Here is a 19,617-nt window from a genome sequence, read left to right on the forward strand (position 1 = left end):
CACAGCATGGAAAAATGTCACAATTGTGTGATGTTTGACATCATTTATTGATTAGTTACAAAACATAACAGTGATTTTGTTACAATGTACAGGAGGTTGGTTCTCAGTCATGCCTTAAAGGGACGCCCTTGACTTTTTTGCATCCATGAGTACGTTTAATAAAGCCTAGAAACTATGTTGTTTTGTTTTCGGTGATTCATAGAAATAAAGCCCAAAAATCCTAAAAGAGGTATTTTAAAAAAGTACCATGGAAACAAACTTGAGAACCAGTTTTTTTAAGCTCTCAAAACCTTACTTAATATGGCCAGAGTGACATTTTACAATTTAACACCAACTTTAGAAAATACAAAAATAATCTTCATGTTTTTGTATTTTTTTTTCTTCTTTTTTTTTAGATAACATTTTGGTAAAACGGCATCATGAAACATGATAATGAAGCTGTTTTGTATGCACAGGGTCTACATGTTAGTATCAGACATGACAGCAAAGGATCCGACCTTCTAGGATGAAACGCATACAGAAAACCATCGTCATATAGTAATTGATGTCCAAAGGAACTATTGCTACTTGACCATTCATGTTCTTAAGCAGCAGTCGTTTAATAAGCATAATAAGCATAAACCTGACCATCCATGGCTAAATGAGCTGCTAAGCCAGATGTGACACATGTGACATGTCATGTGTTATGTTATGTATATGCTCTACCAGAGGAGTCAAATAAAGGATGGAACTGTCTGATTCTGGTTCATCTTATGACAGTCTGCAGTTTGACAGGCAAGTGCACATCAAATCAATAATCATCACAGTGTATATTTACTTTACTTGAGGAAAAAAGAGAGATCATTTCTTTTGTTTTGAGCTTTTTTGTTGGTTGAGTGATGCTCGAATTGACAAATTTTGGTTAAGGAGGTGCAAGCCAAAAAAGTCATCTAATGTAGTCCATCATGTATTTGTGTCAAACATATACATACAGTCTAACATGCACATTAAAAATACAGACTAGTGTACGGAAAGTCTGTTTTAATCACACAACTCCAAACAAGGACAAAATAAACACATGCTGTCCAACACTATCGATTGCATAATAGTGTGATGTTTTGGTTGTGGACCAATCATGGTGATCACAATTGTGCTTCCTCGTTCTGTGACAAAGCGATAATGTCACAGGTCTAATAACAATTGGGGTGAAAAATCAACATTTTTCCCACAAAAACAGATATTAGTACCTACATTAACATGAATAATGACTACGGTACTTTAGTATTATTTCACGTGTACTCTAGTGTGTAGTGAGATTTTTCAATTGTGTTAATTTGGGTCAGGTCATACTAGAATCAGCAGAATCTTTTCTATTGGGAAAAGAAAAAGTCTGTACTGGGTTCTTTTAATGTTTTTTTTCTCTGCCCATTGAAGCAGATTGTGCGGTTGCCATTTTAAAAAGGAGTCAATGTCTGCATATGAAAATATTTGATGACTTAGAAATGATTACAATACATGCTGATCAATTCCAATGATCATTACTAATTGCACTTTTAAAATTGATAGTCCTTTCACCGCAAACATTGACAAACTAAAACAAATGACCAAGGATATGGACACATCATGAAACATATTTTTAGGGACAGTTTAGTTCTGACAGTGAAAAGAAAACGTTTGTCGGAGATATGTCCTCAGACACACACACATACAGGTAAACACACATACATTTCACATACATACGTTAAACAACGTGTACACCCCAAGACCCACACATACCGTTATTCACAACGCTCAGGGGCTGTGTTCAATGTCGCCTTCTCTCTGTACATACCAGAACCAATCATATCTCGCATTCATTCCCCACATCCTGTCATCATTGGTTGCAGTTATAGTACTGCACCTCAGTACTCATACTTCAGATCTTTTCTTGCATCATTATATTTACCTCAAGCTTGGTTTCATTTCTGTCCCAGCGGAAGAGTGGCGGTGGGGGGCGTTGGGTGATTTTTGGCACTGGAAGGTAGAGCAGCTTTAGAACAGAAGGAGGAGGAGGAGGAGGAGCAACAGTTTGAAGATGAGGAGGAACAGGAACAAAATGCCCCCCCACTAGCAACGCTGCCATCTGCGGGTGCAGAGGAGCTACTGTCAGGCTGCACAGTCACAGCTGTAGACGCCGGAGACGTGGTCGTTTGGGAAGGCAGCAGCGGTTGGTTTTGAGGTGATGAGCAGGGCAGCTGGATGATGGCCTGTGTCAACTGGATGGGACGTTGCTGTGTCTGCTGGCACGCGGGGGCCGGCTGAAAGGTCATCTCCTGGAGCTGGAAATCCGGCTGCGTGTGTGGCACTTGAGCTGTGTGCGTTTGCGAAGGTCCGGGGAAGATAGACAGACCGCTATAGGGAGGGGCTGCCACAGACAAGCCGGCGGCAGCTGGGGCTGCCTGTGGATTTAGTGGTACCAATGGAAACCAGCCTGGAGGAGCCACCTGTAAGGGAAAGAGTGATACAATGAGGCTTTGGGACTGTTAGCTGTGAAAAAGCAAGCATCATTCTGATTCTTGCAGAATCTGCATCTATTCTTTGAATTCTTTGCTTCCCGCGAAAACGGTCTCTTTTAATTTATTCCACCCAAGGCCCGCCTCAAAGCATGCCCACTCCGCTCATTGATCACACTCCAAGGGCTCATGAGGACTGCCGAATAGCTGCCGAACCCAACTTAAACGGCTTTGTAGCTTTTGAAAATGTCGGCTTTTAACATACAGCTGTATGTGTTGGATCCCGAATCCGATCTGGAAGTAGAGACTGGACAATCTGAAGTTTCTCAAGAAAAGAGGTTACTTCAAGACATCGCTCAATGCTAAGTAGCTATTTTAGTCTTAGGTGTTCTACAGCATCTCTAACATGTAATGTGTTTTTTTTTGCGGGACTAACAGTGTTTAAAAACCTCGGGGAGACCCACTGATTGTGGTGGGAAATGGTTATTAGCAACTCCAGACTCGGTGAGCTTGTAATTTGTACCTCACTCCCCGGATGCACACTCTATAATGCTACACAGACAACCTCTTTTGTTCCATTGCTTAAACCAAATATTACACTGATAAATTGTTACTTACTGGTTGCTCTTCTGACTCTTTTGACTAACGTTGGAAAGGCGTCAGGCTTCAGCAACAGTTTGTTGGCTAGTCTAGCTGCATACTGGCCCATGTTCCCAAAACAGTCCAGTGTGAAATGCCAGTGACAGATTCAAATTTTTTCTTTTGCTGGTAGGGAAACAGGAACTCCAACCACTTGTGCCTGAAGTTTGCCTCGTTAGGAATTGCTTCAAATGTAGCTTTACCGTACAACCGAACAAACGCTTCCTGGGAGACATTGCCAATGCTTGTGGCAGGGCAGAAAAAAACGTATCTGGCCTACAATGCACGCCCATATAAGGAAGCCCTGCACTTTGTGAACCAGTGTTCAAAGAACTCTCTGAATCTAAGCTTTCGGAGCCATCCCAAACTTCTTGCAGGGTTCACTACCAAATGCGCACACTCCATGATCTGAAACGTTGGCATGGTTTAACACCAGAATACAACATTCCAACTAAATGTAACTACATTTATAGGTCAGAAAAGTGGAAAAACACATTAACAAACAAATACATTAAAACCAATGTAATTTTTCGATGCATTTTAGCCATTCATTTACAAACAAACTGGATTTGAGGTCACAGAAAGCTGAACTTTTTAGAAAAACATCACCATAGCTTTCAGCATTGCAGGGCATGCCCCCTTGTATGATTCCAGCTTTGCCTGGTGTGAATAGTACCTCAATCAGCTGAGTCCAGCCCCCCAACTCTTGCACCTGCTGAATCTGTTTGATCTGATTGAGAGAAGGCCTGGGCGTGGTTTGGTCCAGTGTCTCCTTTGTCCAATCATCAACCAGTTTGTGCAATTCATCAGTGAACGTGTTTTTCCTTATCGGGCTTTGATCTGGAGGAACAACAAAAACAATCAGCTGTGGTCTCCGTCCATTTTGGCTACACAGCACAGCACAAGAGTTGAATTCCACTGTGTTCATGAAAAAAGACAACAAATATCTTAAACCTGACACCAGTGTATTCTACACCAGTACCTCTTTTAGCAGGCAGTGAAGTGCCATGAGGAGGATTTCCACTCTGCTCAGCACCCAAAAAACTACTTGACTGTTGGAATCCTGGACGAGAAACACATTGAATATCTACAAATACAGAACACATGAATAATAACACTTTACCAGCAAGTGTGACTCCGTTGTTATCCATGTGAGAGTGAGGTCGGGGCCGCAGTTTGGTTTTGGCCGGCCTTGGCCTGCGAGGAGAAAGGACTGGGGCTAGTGGAGGAAGAGCAGGGGTACGAGACAGGCAAGTGGGCAGACTTTGCCTTTGTCCTTTTTGGGAGCGAAGCTGTCTGTACAGTTCTTGGAGCTCTAGGTTTTGCTGGGCCTGAAGCGACACCACTTCCTTGATGTGCCTACAGATGTGGAGATTCAAAACACAGGTAAGGCATTTTATTACGGTTGAATTATTGTCACAGTTGACAATTGTCAATGCTATGATTCAGACAATGGGCTCTAATTTCGTGGCACAGCGCAGGGATGCGCAGGGTGGCGTGGCCCACGCTGTGGTAATTTGGTCCAGCACACCACTGGGCTGCGTCGAGATGGTCGTGGTGGCACACCAGTGGAGGTGTCCACATTTTCAGCTTGGTGCAGTGACAATTTTGTTACAAAACAACACGCCAAAGGTGCGCTGAAAGCTTGAATGCTCCAACTTGGTCTATTCCTGGCACAGGTGAAGCGCACCCTGCACAGTGGTAAATTGCCTGACATGCGCACAGTGCACCAAAACCTCATTTTTCAGATTTTTCAGAGTGTCGCGCACATTTCAGTGGAAAAAATAATGACAGCAACCACTATTAATGTAACCGTCTGAACCAGCATGGACATTTTTGTATTTATCGTCCCATCACATCTGATGTCAGATCAAAGATGTCACACATAATGGGAACTCAACCTGACGGTATCTTAAATTAGATCGCCCCTCCTGCGCCTCCCCTCAGTAACCACTGTTAGTATGCTAAAAAGCGTGAAAACACGTAGCACAGACAAATTTCACAGAGAAAGTGACCCATTAGGCAACTAATAATTAACAACAACTAAAAACAAAGATTTATATACAGTGAAGAAAATAAGTATTTGAACACCCTGCTATTTTGCTATTTCTCCCACTTAGAAATCATGGAGGGGTCTGAAATTTTCATCGTAGGTGCATGTCCACTGTGAGAGAGATAAACTAAAAAGAAAAATCCAGAAATCACAATGCATGATTTTTTAACAATTTATTTGTGTGATACAGCTGCTAATAAGTATTTGAACACCTGAGAAAATGAATGTTAATATTTGGTACAGTAGCCTTTGTTTGCTATTACAGAGGTCAAACGTTTCCTGTAGTTTTTCACCAGGTTTGCACACACTGCAGGAGGGATCTTGGCCCACTCCTCCACACAGATCTTCTCTAGATCAGTCAGGTTTCTGGGCTGTCGCTGAGAAACACGGAGTTTGAGCTCCCTCCAAAGATTTTCGATTGGGTTCAGGTCTGGAGACTGGCTGGGCCATGCTAGAACCTTGATATGCTTCTTACGGAGCCACTCCTTGGTTTTCCTGGCTGTGTGCTTCGGGTCGTTGTCGTGTTGGAAGACCCAGCCACAACCCATCTTCAATGCTCTGACAGAGGGAAGGAGGTTGTTCCCCAAAATCTCACAATACACGGCCCCAGTCATCCTCTCTTTAATGCAGTGCACTCGTCCTGTCCCATGTGCAGAAAAACACCCCCAAAGCATGATGCTACCAACCCCATGCTTCACAGTAGGGATGGTGTTCTTCGGATTGTACTCTTCATTCTTCTTCCTCCAAACACGCTTATTGGAATTATGACCAAAAAGTTCTATTTTGGTCTCATCTGACCATAAAACTTTCTCCCATGACTCCTCTGTATCATCCAAATGGTCATATGCAAACTTAAGACGGGCCTTGACATGTGCTGGTTTAAGCAGGGGAACCTTTCGTGCCATGCATGATTTCACATCATGACGTCTTAGTGTATTACCTACAGTAACCTTGGAAACGGTGGTCCCAGCTCTTTTCAGGTCATTGACCAAGTCCTGTCGTGTAGTTCTGGGCTGATTCCTCACCTTTCTTAGAATCATTGAGACCCCACAAGGTGATATCTTGCATGGGGCTCCACTCCGATTGAGATTGACCGTCATGTTTAGCTTCTTCCATTTTCTAATGATAGCTCCAACAGTGGACCTTTTTTCACCAAGCTGCTTGGTAATTGCTCTGTAGCCCTTTCCAGCCTTGTGGAGGTGTACAATTTTGTCTCTGGTGTCTTTGGACAGCTCTTTGGTCTTCGCCATGTTACAAGTTAAAGTCTTACTGATTGTATGGGGTGGACAGGTGTCTTTATGCAGCTAACGACCTCAAACAGGTGCATCTGATTCAGGATGATACATGGAGTGCAGGTGGACTTCTAATGGGCAGACTAACAGGTCTTTCAGGGTCAGAATTCTAGATGATACACAGGTGTTCAAATACTTATTTGCAGCTGTATCACACAAATAAATTGTTAAAAAATCATGCATTGTGATTTCTGGATTTTTCTTTTTAGTTTATCTCTCTCACAGTGGACATGCACCTACGATGAAAATTTCAGACCCCTCCATGATTTCTAAGTGGGAGAAATAGCAAAATAGCAGGGTGTTCAAATACTTATTTTCTTCACTGTAAGTCGGTTGTTACAATATGGCTGTAGGATATAGTATTTTTTACTGTTCATTTTTTCTCAAGAAGGATGAGGAGGAGATACCGTGAATATACTGTAGCCCTTTTCGCTCGACAGCGTGGCTCTCCTATTTGGCGATGCAAAGCAGGAATGCTGGTGGATACTTCGATTAGCCTGCTGCTGTGTTTAATGATGATGACGTGTCCCACCCATGAGGTGGTTGTGTGGTGACGCTCATTGTGGTCTCTGATGCGCTTTTAAAAGCAATGAGAAGCGTTCATTTGAGATTACACTTGGCTGTGTTAAACCCTGTCACGCCTTCTCTCTTCCCTCTTTGCCACTTGCGCTGTGGGAGGAATGGAGGCGTGGGTGCGCGGCGCTGCGCCAGGCCGAGCTGCTTTATGTAGAGTATACCATTGTAAGGTTGCTAAACGGCGTGGGCGTCCCTGAAAGACGCGATCTGTCTCACAAAGGGCGCCATTGACGCTAGAACCTCTACTGTTAAGAAGTGATGCTATACTTGCTATCATGTGGAAGCGGGACAATTAATACAATTATTCATTCATTCATTTTCTACCGCTTCTTCCTCACGAGGGTCGTAGGGGTGCTGGAGCCTATCCCAGCTGTCTTTGGGTGAGAGGGGGGGTACACCCTGGGCTGGTCGCCAGCCAATCACAGGGCACATATAGACAAACAACCATTCCCACCCACATTCATACCTATGGACAATTTGGAGTGGCCAATTAACCTAGCATGTTTTTGGAATGTAGGAGGAAACCAGAGTACCCGGAGAAAACCCACGCATGCACAGGGAGAACATGCAAACTCCACACAGAGATGGCCGAGGGTGGAATTGAACCCTGGTCTCCTAGCTGTGAGGTCTGCGCGTTAACCACTCGACCATCATGCCGCCCTTTAATACAATGCAATTAATACACTTTCTACTGGTTGCAGTGTGAATAAAAAAATTTGAGACTTGCAACCACAACCTTTCCTACTTAGCCAAAGTCTATGCCTTATTTAGTGCTTTTATATTTTTCCCACTCACTTCTCTCTCAGCTTGTGTAGTTCTCTTCTCAAGTCTTCATCCTCCAATTCACTTTCGTCATTATCATCATCACTGCTGCCTACGGGGGAGTGGCTGTGCTCATGATCTCGAGAAAGATGGGCCATCCCCGGAGTCCTCTTGCTCTCATCTTTCTCTCCATCCTTTGCCCGAGATCGCCTCCTCTCCCTGATCACAACAGGAGACACTGGAGAACTGTCACTCTGGCCGTCTTCCTCCTGCGTCTCAGCCTTTGTTACAGAGAAGCGTCCGACTTTTCTGTGGGTGCTGCCGTGGCGTGATGATGATACATCTTTTGGGGGAGAGGACTCGGACACTGGTGTCACCTGTTGAGAGCAGCCGGAAAGGCATGAGCCTCGTGTTCCTTGTTTAAAGTAATGAATGTCAGACTAATATTGTCTCTTCTCATACTTGAAATCGCCCTTTGTGTGACTGATGTCGGGTCACCTCCTTCTCCTCTTTGAAAGACTGACTGATGGATCGGCCCTCTGATAAACAAAATGGGGTGCCGGGGAGTCAGAGACACACACAGAGAACATAAATACGCAGAACACACATACAATGTGTCAAACAGACAAAAAACAACCAACAGAGAAATCATGTCCATGAAAGATGACAAACAGAACAGATGCACCAAGACAATCGTGGACCACAGACACATACAGATATTGGAGTTAATCATCATTTTTGCTGACATTTGGGTTGCATGCAGTTTTGCTGTTTTAATATGTTTAACTATGACCTAGAAATCCTGTATTGTCATTAAAACGCTCATTAACAATGAGCATGGAGAGAAGGGCAGTTAATGGCTTATCATTGTTAATGGCTTATTAAAAGCAATATTATTGTAACTTGTTATGTAAAAAAGCAGAGCTGTCAAATAAACAGAATCATATTTCTCACTCTTACCTTTGTCTCATTCACATTTTATCTGTGATTTAATGACACTATTTCATCTTTGACATGTGTCAACAGAAATCTAAAATTATTTTTAACATAATTATACATTAACATGTATATATTAGGGCTGTCAAAAACAACGCGTTAACGGCCGTAACCAATTTATTTAATAAATTAGATTACATTACATTTTTTGCGTAATTATCGCATGTGCATCATGGCAAGTTATGACGACGGATGCCGGCACAGCGTAGCTCCCCACAGAGTCCCACAGGCTCTGTGGCCTCTTTATAACTTTATTCTGAGATGAACACATCAACAGCAGTGACATTCAAACACCGTTTATGTATCTCAACTCTAAAACAAATAGCCCGTTCGTCATCGTAACACTTCCTCAATAGACAGATCGCGAGATGCTTTCACTAACACCCCGAAAATCACAACAACCGGTGAGCTGCATCTCTTTTTTTTCGTTGTTATTCTTGTTTAAATCACAATTACATGTAAACTGGAAAGGACAGTATATTTTAAAATATATTTGTACAAAAGACGGGTTTGCCTGTGTCCATTCCCTTGTGCTGCTTTAAGGGAACATGATTATACGCAGCTCCCATTTACGATACTAGATGGGCACCTGAATGCACCAGGGCAGCCGCGCAGGTTTCAGGGTTGTCGAAACATTTGATGTTCAACTAACAATGTGGCTTATAAACGTAAGTAACCAGGTTATTTCAATGCTAGATGCTGTTGGCACCGTCATATTGGAGTGTGTTGGGATTCAGACACCGAGCTGGTTGCTAACTGCTGAGCATTGCCACTAATGGATATTGTTAGCATGGCATTTCAGTGTGATTAGTGTACTGCTTATAGCTGAGATGTTATGTTGCTAATTGCTGAGCTAAGTTAGCCATTGCCACTAATGGATATTGTTAGCATGTTATGAGATGTTATGTTGATAACTGCTGAGCTAAGTTAGCATTGCCACTAATTCATGCTATTGTTAGCATGCTATTTTAGTGTGTTTAATGTACTGCTTATAGCTGAGATGGTATGTTGCTAACTGCTGAGCTAAGTTAGCATTGCCACTAATAGATATTGTTAGCATGTTATGAGATGTTATGTTGCTAACTGCTGAGCTAAGTTAGCATTGCCACTAATTCATGCTATTGTTAGCATGCTATTTCAGTGTGTTTAGTGTACTGCTTATAGCTAAGATGTTATGTTGCTAACTGCTAGCTTTATAAACATTGCAATAGGGTAGATGAATATCATTAATTATTCCCAATAACATATAGTTAAAGGCAAATTGTCTATTTGAGAAGTGTGTATCAAACTGGTAGCCCTTAGCATTCATCAGGACCCAAGAAGTAAGAAGTTTCTAAAAGGTTGGTGACCCCGGTCTAAGACATTCAAATAAAAACAATAAGTGGATATTCTTGTCACTCACTTTGTAACGCTTAATGCTCAGTACATTTTACTGCATTTAATGATGCTGGGAAATCCCATAAAATTCACCCGAAACATGTGAATTCATCTTAAATGACGTGGTGTCTTTGAACGCAACTCCTCATTGCTCATAATAAAACAGTTAAAGTCTGATTCAAATAATCTGATATTAAAGTATCCATCCATCTTCTGTGCTGCGTATCCTCACTAGGGTCGCGGGGGTATGCTGGAGCCTATCCCAGCTGACTTCAGGCGAGAATTCAATAAAGCAGTGTTTGGTAAATAGATTTTCAGACATGTGTGCCATCACTTCATTTGATTTCAATTTTGGCGCTGTTAATACATACAAATACATAATCCTGCCCTATAATTTGGCTTTCTTTCAATAAAAATACAGTAAAATGGTCATATTTCAGACATGGTGATTAATTCATTTGAAAACCATGATTAATCTGATTAAAAATGTTCATTATTTGCCAGCCCTAGTATATATGCAACAAAAATACATGCAGCGCTGCAAGAAAGTGTAAAGTACATAATAATAATAAAAATGTAGCCAAATGAAATTCCATGCAACACAACTGTTAGGCCAAAGTAGCATGCGTGATACAGAAACAAATGATGACACCACCCAAAAGATACTACAATTGGCAGTCAATCAAGCAGATCTATGCTGTATGTACTGTGCATACAGCTTAGTAATTGCACTGCATGACTTGATGCATGTTGCTATCTATGGTGGTGGTGAGCTGAGAGGCTGCTGCTGGCAGGGCCTATGGACTTGGGGGCAGGGAGGGGTCATGTCAAATGAAGGGACATATCTTGGCCACTGGCACTGCAGGGAGGGCGATCAGCTTTGTGGAGCCAACCCCCACCCCTCCCTATATTCTTCACTGATATTGCCTCTTCGGAGAGAAACCCATGCAAAAGGAAAGACTGGCAAGAAAATTAAATTGAGCACAAAAAGAATGTTGAATTCGGATTAAGATCAGTAGTCAAACAAAACACAAGAAGGGTTACAGGGCAGTCAACATTGAACACTTCCTGAAAGTTAATTGACTATGTTAAAATGACTAAACTAGATATTTGATTGACAGTAGATCCATGCTCAACATCACAATCATTCCCACTCGCTCGCTCACTTGCTCGCTCACTTGCTCTCACACTTCCTCTCACACTTCCTCTCGTTCCAAAAATCCCTAAGAGGACGCTACCTTGCTGGACTCTGGGCTTCTTGAACAAGCTGGCGGAATGACGCAGTTTGCATGCCCAGTTTTTGAATTTGCGAGTCCAGGATTTCTTGCTAACAGGATTTCTGATACTAGGACATGTCAGGTTTAGGCCAAAATATCCACCTCCTGCATTATGTTGCTGCGGTCCATGCCGGAGGGGGATCGGTTGCTGACGGAGAGAGAGTCGCAATGCTTCTCCACTGGTGTTGGTGTCAGAGTGGGGGGGCACAGCCTAAAACAAGTATTAAGAAAACAGTTTAGACAGTGTAACAGACAGTTTAGACAGTTTAATTTGACAGTGGCTGGGTGGGTGGAGACATTTTCTAGAGAAAGAAACCCATACCCACACATTTAAAGGAAGGCAGTGGCAGTAAAAGACATGATTTAACTTTAAAGGGGAACTGCACCTTTTTTTTTAATTTTGCCCATAATTCCCAATCCTGATGAGAAACATGTTTCTTTCCCTTCTCTGTGCATTCAAGCATGAGAAAACAAGTTAATTTGAGCTAGCTAGCAACGGACATCAGTGTTAATACCTATTTTGACGCTAAAGCCCTTACAAGAAAATCTAAAAAAAAAACGGCAACAGTGTTCCATTTACATAACTAACTTGTATATTAACCAAGCTACAGCTGTATTATTATTGCAGCAGCGAACATGAAACATGTTATCTAGCGGGCTAACACGACGCCTCAGTGCTCGTCACAGCGTCATTCACAGACGGAAGAGTGGATATCAACCTCTCAATTGCGCTACAAAAACATCGTTTTTTACCTGAGGACTGGAGCACACGCCTTGTGCTGGAAGACACAGCCATCCCAATGAGAGCGGACATGGGAAGTGGTGTCGCTGCATCTATGCTGCTCTTATTGACGAAACTAGCATAAGTACGAGTATCAATGCGCTGAGAAAAGAAGTTTAGGTAGGGTTTGAAATCATCGAAATACAGCAATGCACAGAAAAGGAAATGTGTTCATGTTTCACATAGTGATTGTGAATGATTCCCCCCAAAAGTGCACGTCCCCTTTAACTACATACTGTATTTCCTCTGATAGTAGTTATTGCCTCCACATTGTCTCACAATTTGCCTTGGTGATGCTTGTCTTGTAGATGCTAAAGGTGCCTGAAAAGGGTGAAGACTCGTCTGCACACTGTTTGCATTGTGTTTATGCATTCAAGTTACACATAAGGCACATCATTTGTGACCTCAAATGGTGCGCATTGGCACAAAATGCCATGGTCCCACATGACTTATTTAGACCTAAGTCAAGTCTGTTTAGTGTGCAACATAGTCCCTGCGATGGACATTGTTCACGCATCACCCCAAGCTTCAGGAATTCCTCTATTTGCAAGGGACCTATAAGTAGTTAAACTCCAGAGAAGAGGCTCCCATTGCAGAAAAGATGTTTATATTATCTTGCAGATGCAGTACTATTACTACTTATATATAGATATAGTTAATCTTCAAACAGCTAAAATAATGCATAAGGCTAAAAACAACCAATTACCTAAAAATGTCATCCAATACTTTTCTACAAGAGAGGAGAAATATGATCTCAGGGAAGAAGTACATTTGAAACACTTCTATGCTAGGACTACGTTAAAAAGCCATAGCATTTCAGTATGTGGAATCAAACTATGGAATGGATTGAGTAAGGACCTCAAACAATGTACAACGATGAGCCAATTCAAGAAACAATACAAGCAGTTGATGTTTGCTAAATACAAGGATGAAGAGTCTTGAACCAGTCATGATGTGCTATATATATCACTATATTGACACTTACTATGGTACCCTTCAATTGGATGGTCATATCACCTCCTATTTCGGTACGAGGTACATTATTAAAAAAAACAAACAAAGAAAACCTTAAACTGCATTATGGAAAGCAGGAAGTGAACAAATGTAACAGTTACTGATTGTAAAAGTACCAGATGGAGGGGTAGGATTTAATAAGCTTTGCTTCTTCCTACTCCTTTTGGACATGTGGAACTGTGAACTGATTATGGGATGCACTCAATTGGAATCTGATGCATGTTCAAATGAAATAAAACCATTACCATTACTTGCCAAATAACAAGAGAGAATGCAGAAAGAAGAAGGCTTACGAAAGATAAAAAACATAGTTCTATCTGTGATTAATTCTGAGTTAACTATGGGGAAAATGTGATTAATGTGTATTAACTATTTTATTCTATCGATTGACAGCCCTAGTTTAAATCTCTGTTGGGCATCTCTGTGTGGAGTTTGCATGTTTTCCCTGTGAATGCCAGGGTTTTCTCCAGGTACTCGAGATGTCCTCCCACATTCAAAAGTACTATATGCATGTTAGGTTAACCATAAGTGTGTGGTTGTTTGAATTAATGGTTTTTTGTATGTGCCCTCTGACTGGCTGGCCACCAGTCTGGACGTACCCCGCCTCTCGCCAAACTGAGCTGCAATAGGCTCAAAAAATAAATGGACGGGGAAATACCCGTCATGTTTGTTTTGAGTGTGTGAGTTTTGTTGCACGGCTTTGTGAAAATTATTTGCCGAGTATGATTTGGTCCGCTGCAAAAAATGCACATGCAAACATTAAAGCCACCTTGACGCTTACACTGTAATTTTGTCCCCACAGTGGTATTGAGTAAATTATTCAGGTGTGAAGTATGTGTAAACTGTGTGGCTGCACATTTTCAAACTATTACTTAGAAATCCCCGTTTTTTTATGTTTAATGCGAGCGGCTATTTATGATTGCTTTGTTTACCATTGTCCCATGCAGATGGCTGTATTTTGGATGTATGGATGTACTTGTATTTTTCCCCTTTTTCTTTCACCTCATATTTGCTCCCAAATTCTGGTACTATGTCTGAATGCATAAAGGTAAGATTTGTTAACTTTGAGTGCTAATGTACATCATTGTGGTAGACAATGTATAGAATACATAATATTCATTTATTTTCTACCGCTTATCCTCACGAGGGTTGCGGGAGTGCTGGAGCCTATCCCAGCTGTCTTCAGGCGAGAGGTGGGGTGCACCCTGGACTGGTGGCCAGCCAATCACAGGGCACATATAGACAAACAACCATTCACACTCACATTCATACCTATGGACAATTTGGAGTGGCCAATTACCCTAGCATGTTTTCGGAATGGGGGAGGAAACTGGAGTACCCGGAGAAAACCCACGCATGCACGGGGAGAACATGCATGCTCCACACAGAGATGGCCGAGGGTGGAATTGAACCCGGGTCTCCTAGCTGAGTGGCCTGCGCTGAGGTGTTGAAAATCTCTCCCTAGCTAGCACAACACTGGACTTCAGCCACGGTCATCACATTGACAACCCGTCAGTAGCAGCTGGAACTCCAATTTTAGCTGGCAGTTCAATGCAAAAATGGCTATGCCAAGGTTCCACTGTATATGACAATAAAAACAATACCTGCTAGGTCCGGTTCTAGGCTTGCACATACTGGGCGGAATATCATATTGTGATATATCCCAAAAATATCCTGATTATGGGTGCTCCGATCGATCAGTCACAGATCAGTATCGGCCGATATCAGTGAAAAGGATGGTAGCATACCAACAGTGATTGGATGTTTACTAATGGAGGCGGGCGATCTGGGCTGGGAAGAAACATGCCGCAATGAGGAGATGTCTGCATTTTCTGGCAGTTTTGGGGAATGTCACCAGCACTGCTCCAGTCTCTGGCAAGCCATGGAATCCGTGATCACCCAAACACAGCGACAGTATATACGAATAACTTAAGTCTTGCTACAAGAGCCATCTGCCAGGGCTTTGAAGCTAACTTTACTAATCTAAATACTCTTTTCTTTCTCAATTTCCCATCAATATTTGTTCCAGCTTGTGGCTACAGAGTTACCAAGCTTCAATCAAACTACGGGAGTTGTGTACGTTTATTGTAAACGGTTATACGCAACAGAACTCCTTTGTTGAATAGAGCCACGTACAGTATATTTAACTACTGTACTTATGCTTTAGTGTTTATATTTAACTGTTATTTTTTGCTATTGACCTTATTGTTGGGTTTTGATATCATATCACATCATATGCAGTGTTTTGATTGGTGGAGTCACACTCACACATGTTCACACGGCCTCAATCAGCACGAGAGAGAGCCAACTCTCAGGTGCACTGAACTCATTTAATCTTAGCTATGAGATAGCTTACAGCACATGCATCTGTTTTGGGTAGCAACTGAGTTAGCCAATCCAATTCAATGGGTAACCTTTTAATGTGGGTTTCTTAGCAACAGCATCTATGAATGGAGGTAAGTAAAGGTACCGCTCATGTGTTCCCCCCAGTAAAAAAAGAGGAAGCCTATTTGTAGGCGTCTATTAGAAAGGAGGCCACTATTCGAGGAAATACTTTGGATTTACTCAAACCCCGACTGGTGTTAGTCACTCACAAGGATGGTTGGTTCTCCTGGCACCGGAGGGTGCTGGGCCCCTGCAGAGAAATCCTGACTGACAGGGAGGAAAGTGGCAGGGGGCACTGCGGTGGTGTGGGTGTTCGGGTGAGATGGGCCAGGTTGCTGCTCTATTAGGCCCTGCTCTGCTGAGTTGAGAACTTCTGAGGAGGCATCCTCTGCTCTTCCACAACTTTCAGGGTCATGGGTGGTGGAGGAGGAATGGGAGGTGGTGGAGGAAGTAGTGGAAGATGAAGAGTGGGGAGATGTGTCCGAGATAGAGGCAGGCGGCGGGAAAGATAACGGCAGCGGCTCTGATGACTCTTCTCCACCTGCGGATGTGCAGACAGCTGGGGTGGATGCAGCCCCCCCCGCTTGAGCCGCTGCACTGCTGTGCTCCTGATATAACAAGTTCCTCAGCTTTTCATCCAGTGTCTTTATTCGATTGTCAACAAATTCTATTTTAGGGGGACCCTCGCTGTCTGACTCGGCCACAGAGGAAGGCTGAGCAGGGGATGGGGTGAACGTGAGGGAGAGTGGTGGTAAGGAGGCTTCAGTAGCTCCCAAATGAAAAGGCGGCAAAGAAGAGTCGGAGGAAAGATGGCACGGCACAGAGCAGCTGCCTGTGTCATCTGTGACACTCATCTCGCCTGTGGACACCTCTGACTCAGAGTGCTGTGGAGATGGTTGTTTGGGAAGCGGATGCTGTTTCTGAGGTGTTTCCGCGGCACTTAGCGCTTCCTGTTGCTCTGGGTTTTGTGTTTGACATTGTTGTTGTGACACTTGGGCGGGAATTGGAATTTGTTGCTGCAGCAGGTGGCTACCATTTTGTTGCGCCTGAAGAAACTGTTGACTCACTGATGAGGGCAACATGTGATCAGACTTAAAGGCAGCGCTGCCCATAAACATCTGATGTACGTCTGTGTTTTGCTGTATGTTTAATTGTTGCTGCTGTGGAGGTACAAAAGCAGCTTGGGTTGCCAGGATCTGCTGTTGTATCTGGCACTGTGGAGTACTCTGTGGTATTGGTTTCTGCATTTGCTCTTGGAACGCTTGATCTGGCATCTGTTGCTGTTGTGGTGTTGCTTGGAGATTATGTGTGGCCTGTTGCTCTGGTTGCAATGCTTGTAAACGCTGCTGTCCAGCTGGAACCTGCTGCTGTGCAGGTTGAAGCTGGGGCTGTTTGACTCCCTGAGCAAGTGTCTGCTGCAGATGCTCCAAGTCAGGGTGGGGTACTGTTACGTCCGTTTGAATGCTGGGGGCTTTGGCAGTCGTGAGATTTGTGGTAAGGTTTGTGGCAGAACATTTTGCTGTTGATAAGGGCGCACCCAGCCTTTGGTCAGCAGAAATTGAGGTAAGGATCGGCAGGTCACAATCACTTGAAATATTTTGAGGATTGGGGGGTCGAACAGTAGAGGCTGGTGCACAGATGCTTTCAGATACAGTTGCATGCGGCGTCTGTGTAGTAGTGGGGCCAACAGAGACGGGGGTTAGCACAGTGGCGACATCGAGTAAAGTGGGGCAAGGTGGAGAGGACACCCCACTGGTGGATTCTAGACTGTGGGATCCTTCATTTCCTACAAAGCAGATGTGAGTAGAAAAATAGCATTGTTACAATGGAAGGGCATTCCTTTCATTCTGCATGCATCACTGGCTACGTCTGGCATCATGTTTGACTAGATTTGATTTAAACCTATAGGTGCATGTTTTTTGCAGCCTGTAAGGCCCACATTTTTAAATGATAATAGTATTTTCTGTTATACACAAGATATAAAGTGACATGACAGCGATAAGTGAGCTTACCTTTGTCTACTGCAGAAGGTGGAAGTGGCCGTGATTCCGCAGTGGGTGGCGTGGTGGCTGCTCCCTGGCTAGAAAGAGAATCTCTGTGGCGAATGGTCTGGTTGATAAAGAAGCGCCAACGCCCCACTGGAGATGAATGTGGCTGCGAGTCAGCTGAGACGATAAACAGAACAATTTGTGTGTTCTTCCTCAGAATGCAAACTAGTTCAACTCAATCAAGAGCGCAGTAATCAATGAAATAACAAATATTCAAGACCCAATTAGTCAACAATCAATTACATACAATCAACATCATTATTTACTATCAATTATTGTCCCCATTTCCATTCTGTAGTGCCCTATTATAGGCAAAGATTGATACAAAGGTAATATGAACTCACATGTAGCGCTAGTGGGAGTGCTGACTTGCAACTGGTCACAAGATCCAGTCTAATAGAGAAATGTAAGATTGAAAAATGTCAAAGAACATTGGCTGACAAGGAAATGGGCAAATCCTCATACATGTGTTTGAAGAATTTCCTGGGCTTTCTCAACTATGGCTCTCAGGTCTTCAACAAACATCTCTTTTTCCATATCGAGGACAAAGACTTCCTCCACCTGAAGACAAGATATTACAGGTTAAGACCAAGCATTATTACGATAAATTGCAGAATTATAATTAATAATTATATTATTATGATACCTTACCATGTAATCTGCTATGTCCTCAGGTGCGTCTCCCTCCATGTCAAATTTAAACGTCACCATCTTATTGCTATGGGTCTCCAACTGGCATTCCACCATGTTGTCCCCACTGCCTGACACCTACGTAAATATGATTGAACAGATGCATGCTTACAGAAATATTGTTCATTTGTTGCTGTGTGCACCCACCTGGAGCATACTAAGTTGAAACTGATGTGAAACTTTTTCAGGTCTCAGAGAAGAAGCCCTCCTTTGAGTCTTTACTTTTTCTGATTTCCCATCCGACATGAGCAAAATGGCGTTTTCTCCATTTCCTGGCAAAGACCTGTCGGTGGCGCTCTACTTTAGTCATTACATATTTCAGAAGTCACAAAGACATTGAATACATGAGTACATATACAGTATATGACATGTCCTTGAGTTTTAACACGTAATATTTTAATATTTTATATTTAATATCATTTGGAAAAACAACATATATGACACGTTCTCCGAACATGCAGAGATCTTTACAAGGATCATCTCTGTATAATTTAAAATTGTTAGTTGTAGGTGAAATGTAAATTCTATGGTTCTATAATTACTACATTATTGAAGTATAATGATGATAACATGAACCTTGGATGATGTTTGGTCTTTTCTTGATTGATAATTCAAACATGGACACACAGACAATTTGTGCTACACACATCATATTGACAAAGTTCATATTAATGAACATGGGAAGCATCTTGCAGGCCTTTGGCTTCTAACACACATCAGTTGCAGAGCAAGAAGCTGGGCTGCAGTTAGGGGGCCAAATTTGGCCAGGTAAATCAACTTTTATTAGTATTGACATGTAAAATATGTGTGGCGGCCAGATGATCACAATTGTTATCACTGCCAATGTTTTATTTGCCAGTATTTTTCAATAACCTAAGATTGTCCAGTCATCTTTTTCCATGTTTTTGATCATGTGTGGCAGTGACTGAAGACTGCAATCAATAAGTTTAGAGTGCACCTCAACGTCTCTTGTCCTGTTCGTAAAGCGTGTCATATACAGTAAATGGAGGCATCACTTGATACTAATGTTAAACAATTCCCCATGTAAGTTCTTTATACATGATGGACACACGGTGAGACACTTCTGATATCAGACATACCCTGTGGAGGAAGGACGTTCTGTATTTGACAGGAGTAGACAATCCTGAGGAAAACATTTATGTCATAAATACAAACACAAAGAAGCACAAGAAAAAGACACAAACAACAAGCAGCAATGGATACAAGTGAAGCTGTAATTTCATTTTGGTCAAACA

General features: G+C 42.5%; 1 protein-coding gene and 1 long non-coding RNA gene across 2 annotated transcripts in view; one reads left to right on the forward strand and one right to left on the reverse strand.

Moving 5' to 3' along the window:
* Window positions 1–23: 23 nt before the first annotated feature.
* The window catches only part of wnk3 (WNK lysine deficient protein kinase 3), a 62,761-nt gene continuing 43,167 nt past the window's right edge, over window positions 24–19,617 (reverse strand). Inside the window, exons 12-25 of the mRNA XM_058085130.2 lie at window positions 19,462–19,505; window positions 18,509–18,644; window positions 18,323–18,439; window positions 18,137–18,232; window positions 18,016–18,064; window positions 17,636–17,788; window positions 15,833–17,409; window positions 11,405–11,654; window positions 8,256–8,332; window positions 7,827–8,170; window positions 4,234–4,469; window positions 4,093–4,173; window positions 3,787–3,950; window positions 24–2,462 (exon numbers count right to left, since the gene is read on the reverse strand). Of these exons, the coding sequence (XP_057941113.2) occupies window positions 1,938–2,462; window positions 3,787–3,950; window positions 4,093–4,173; window positions 4,234–4,469; window positions 7,827–8,170; window positions 8,256–8,332; window positions 11,405–11,654; window positions 15,833–17,409; window positions 17,636–17,788; window positions 18,016–18,064; window positions 18,137–18,232; window positions 18,323–18,439; window positions 18,509–18,644; window positions 19,462–19,505 (3,849 nt within the window). The 3' untranslated portion in view covers window positions 24–1,937. The remainder of the gene's footprint in view (window positions 2,463–3,786; window positions 3,951–4,092; window positions 4,174–4,233; window positions 4,470–7,826; window positions 8,171–8,255; window positions 8,333–11,404; window positions 11,655–15,832; window positions 17,410–17,635; window positions 17,789–18,015; window positions 18,065–18,136; window positions 18,233–18,322; window positions 18,440–18,508; window positions 18,645–19,461; window positions 19,506–19,617) is intronic.
* On the forward strand, window positions 15,754–19,034 carry LOC131137322 (uncharacterized). The gene is made up of 3 exons (XR_013630205.1): window positions 15,754–18,252; window positions 18,346–18,443; window positions 18,550–19,034. It is a non-coding gene; the product is annotated as an uncharacterized LOC131137322 (long non-coding RNA).

Source organism: Doryrhamphus excisus, linkage group LG17 (assembly GCF_037039965.1).
Source record: "Doryrhamphus excisus strain RoL-2023G ecotype Guam linkage group LG17, RoL_Dexc_Guam_v1.1, whole genome shotgun sequence".
Taxonomy (NCBI): domain Eukaryota; kingdom Metazoa; phylum Chordata; class Actinopteri; order Syngnathiformes; family Syngnathidae; genus Doryrhamphus; species Doryrhamphus excisus.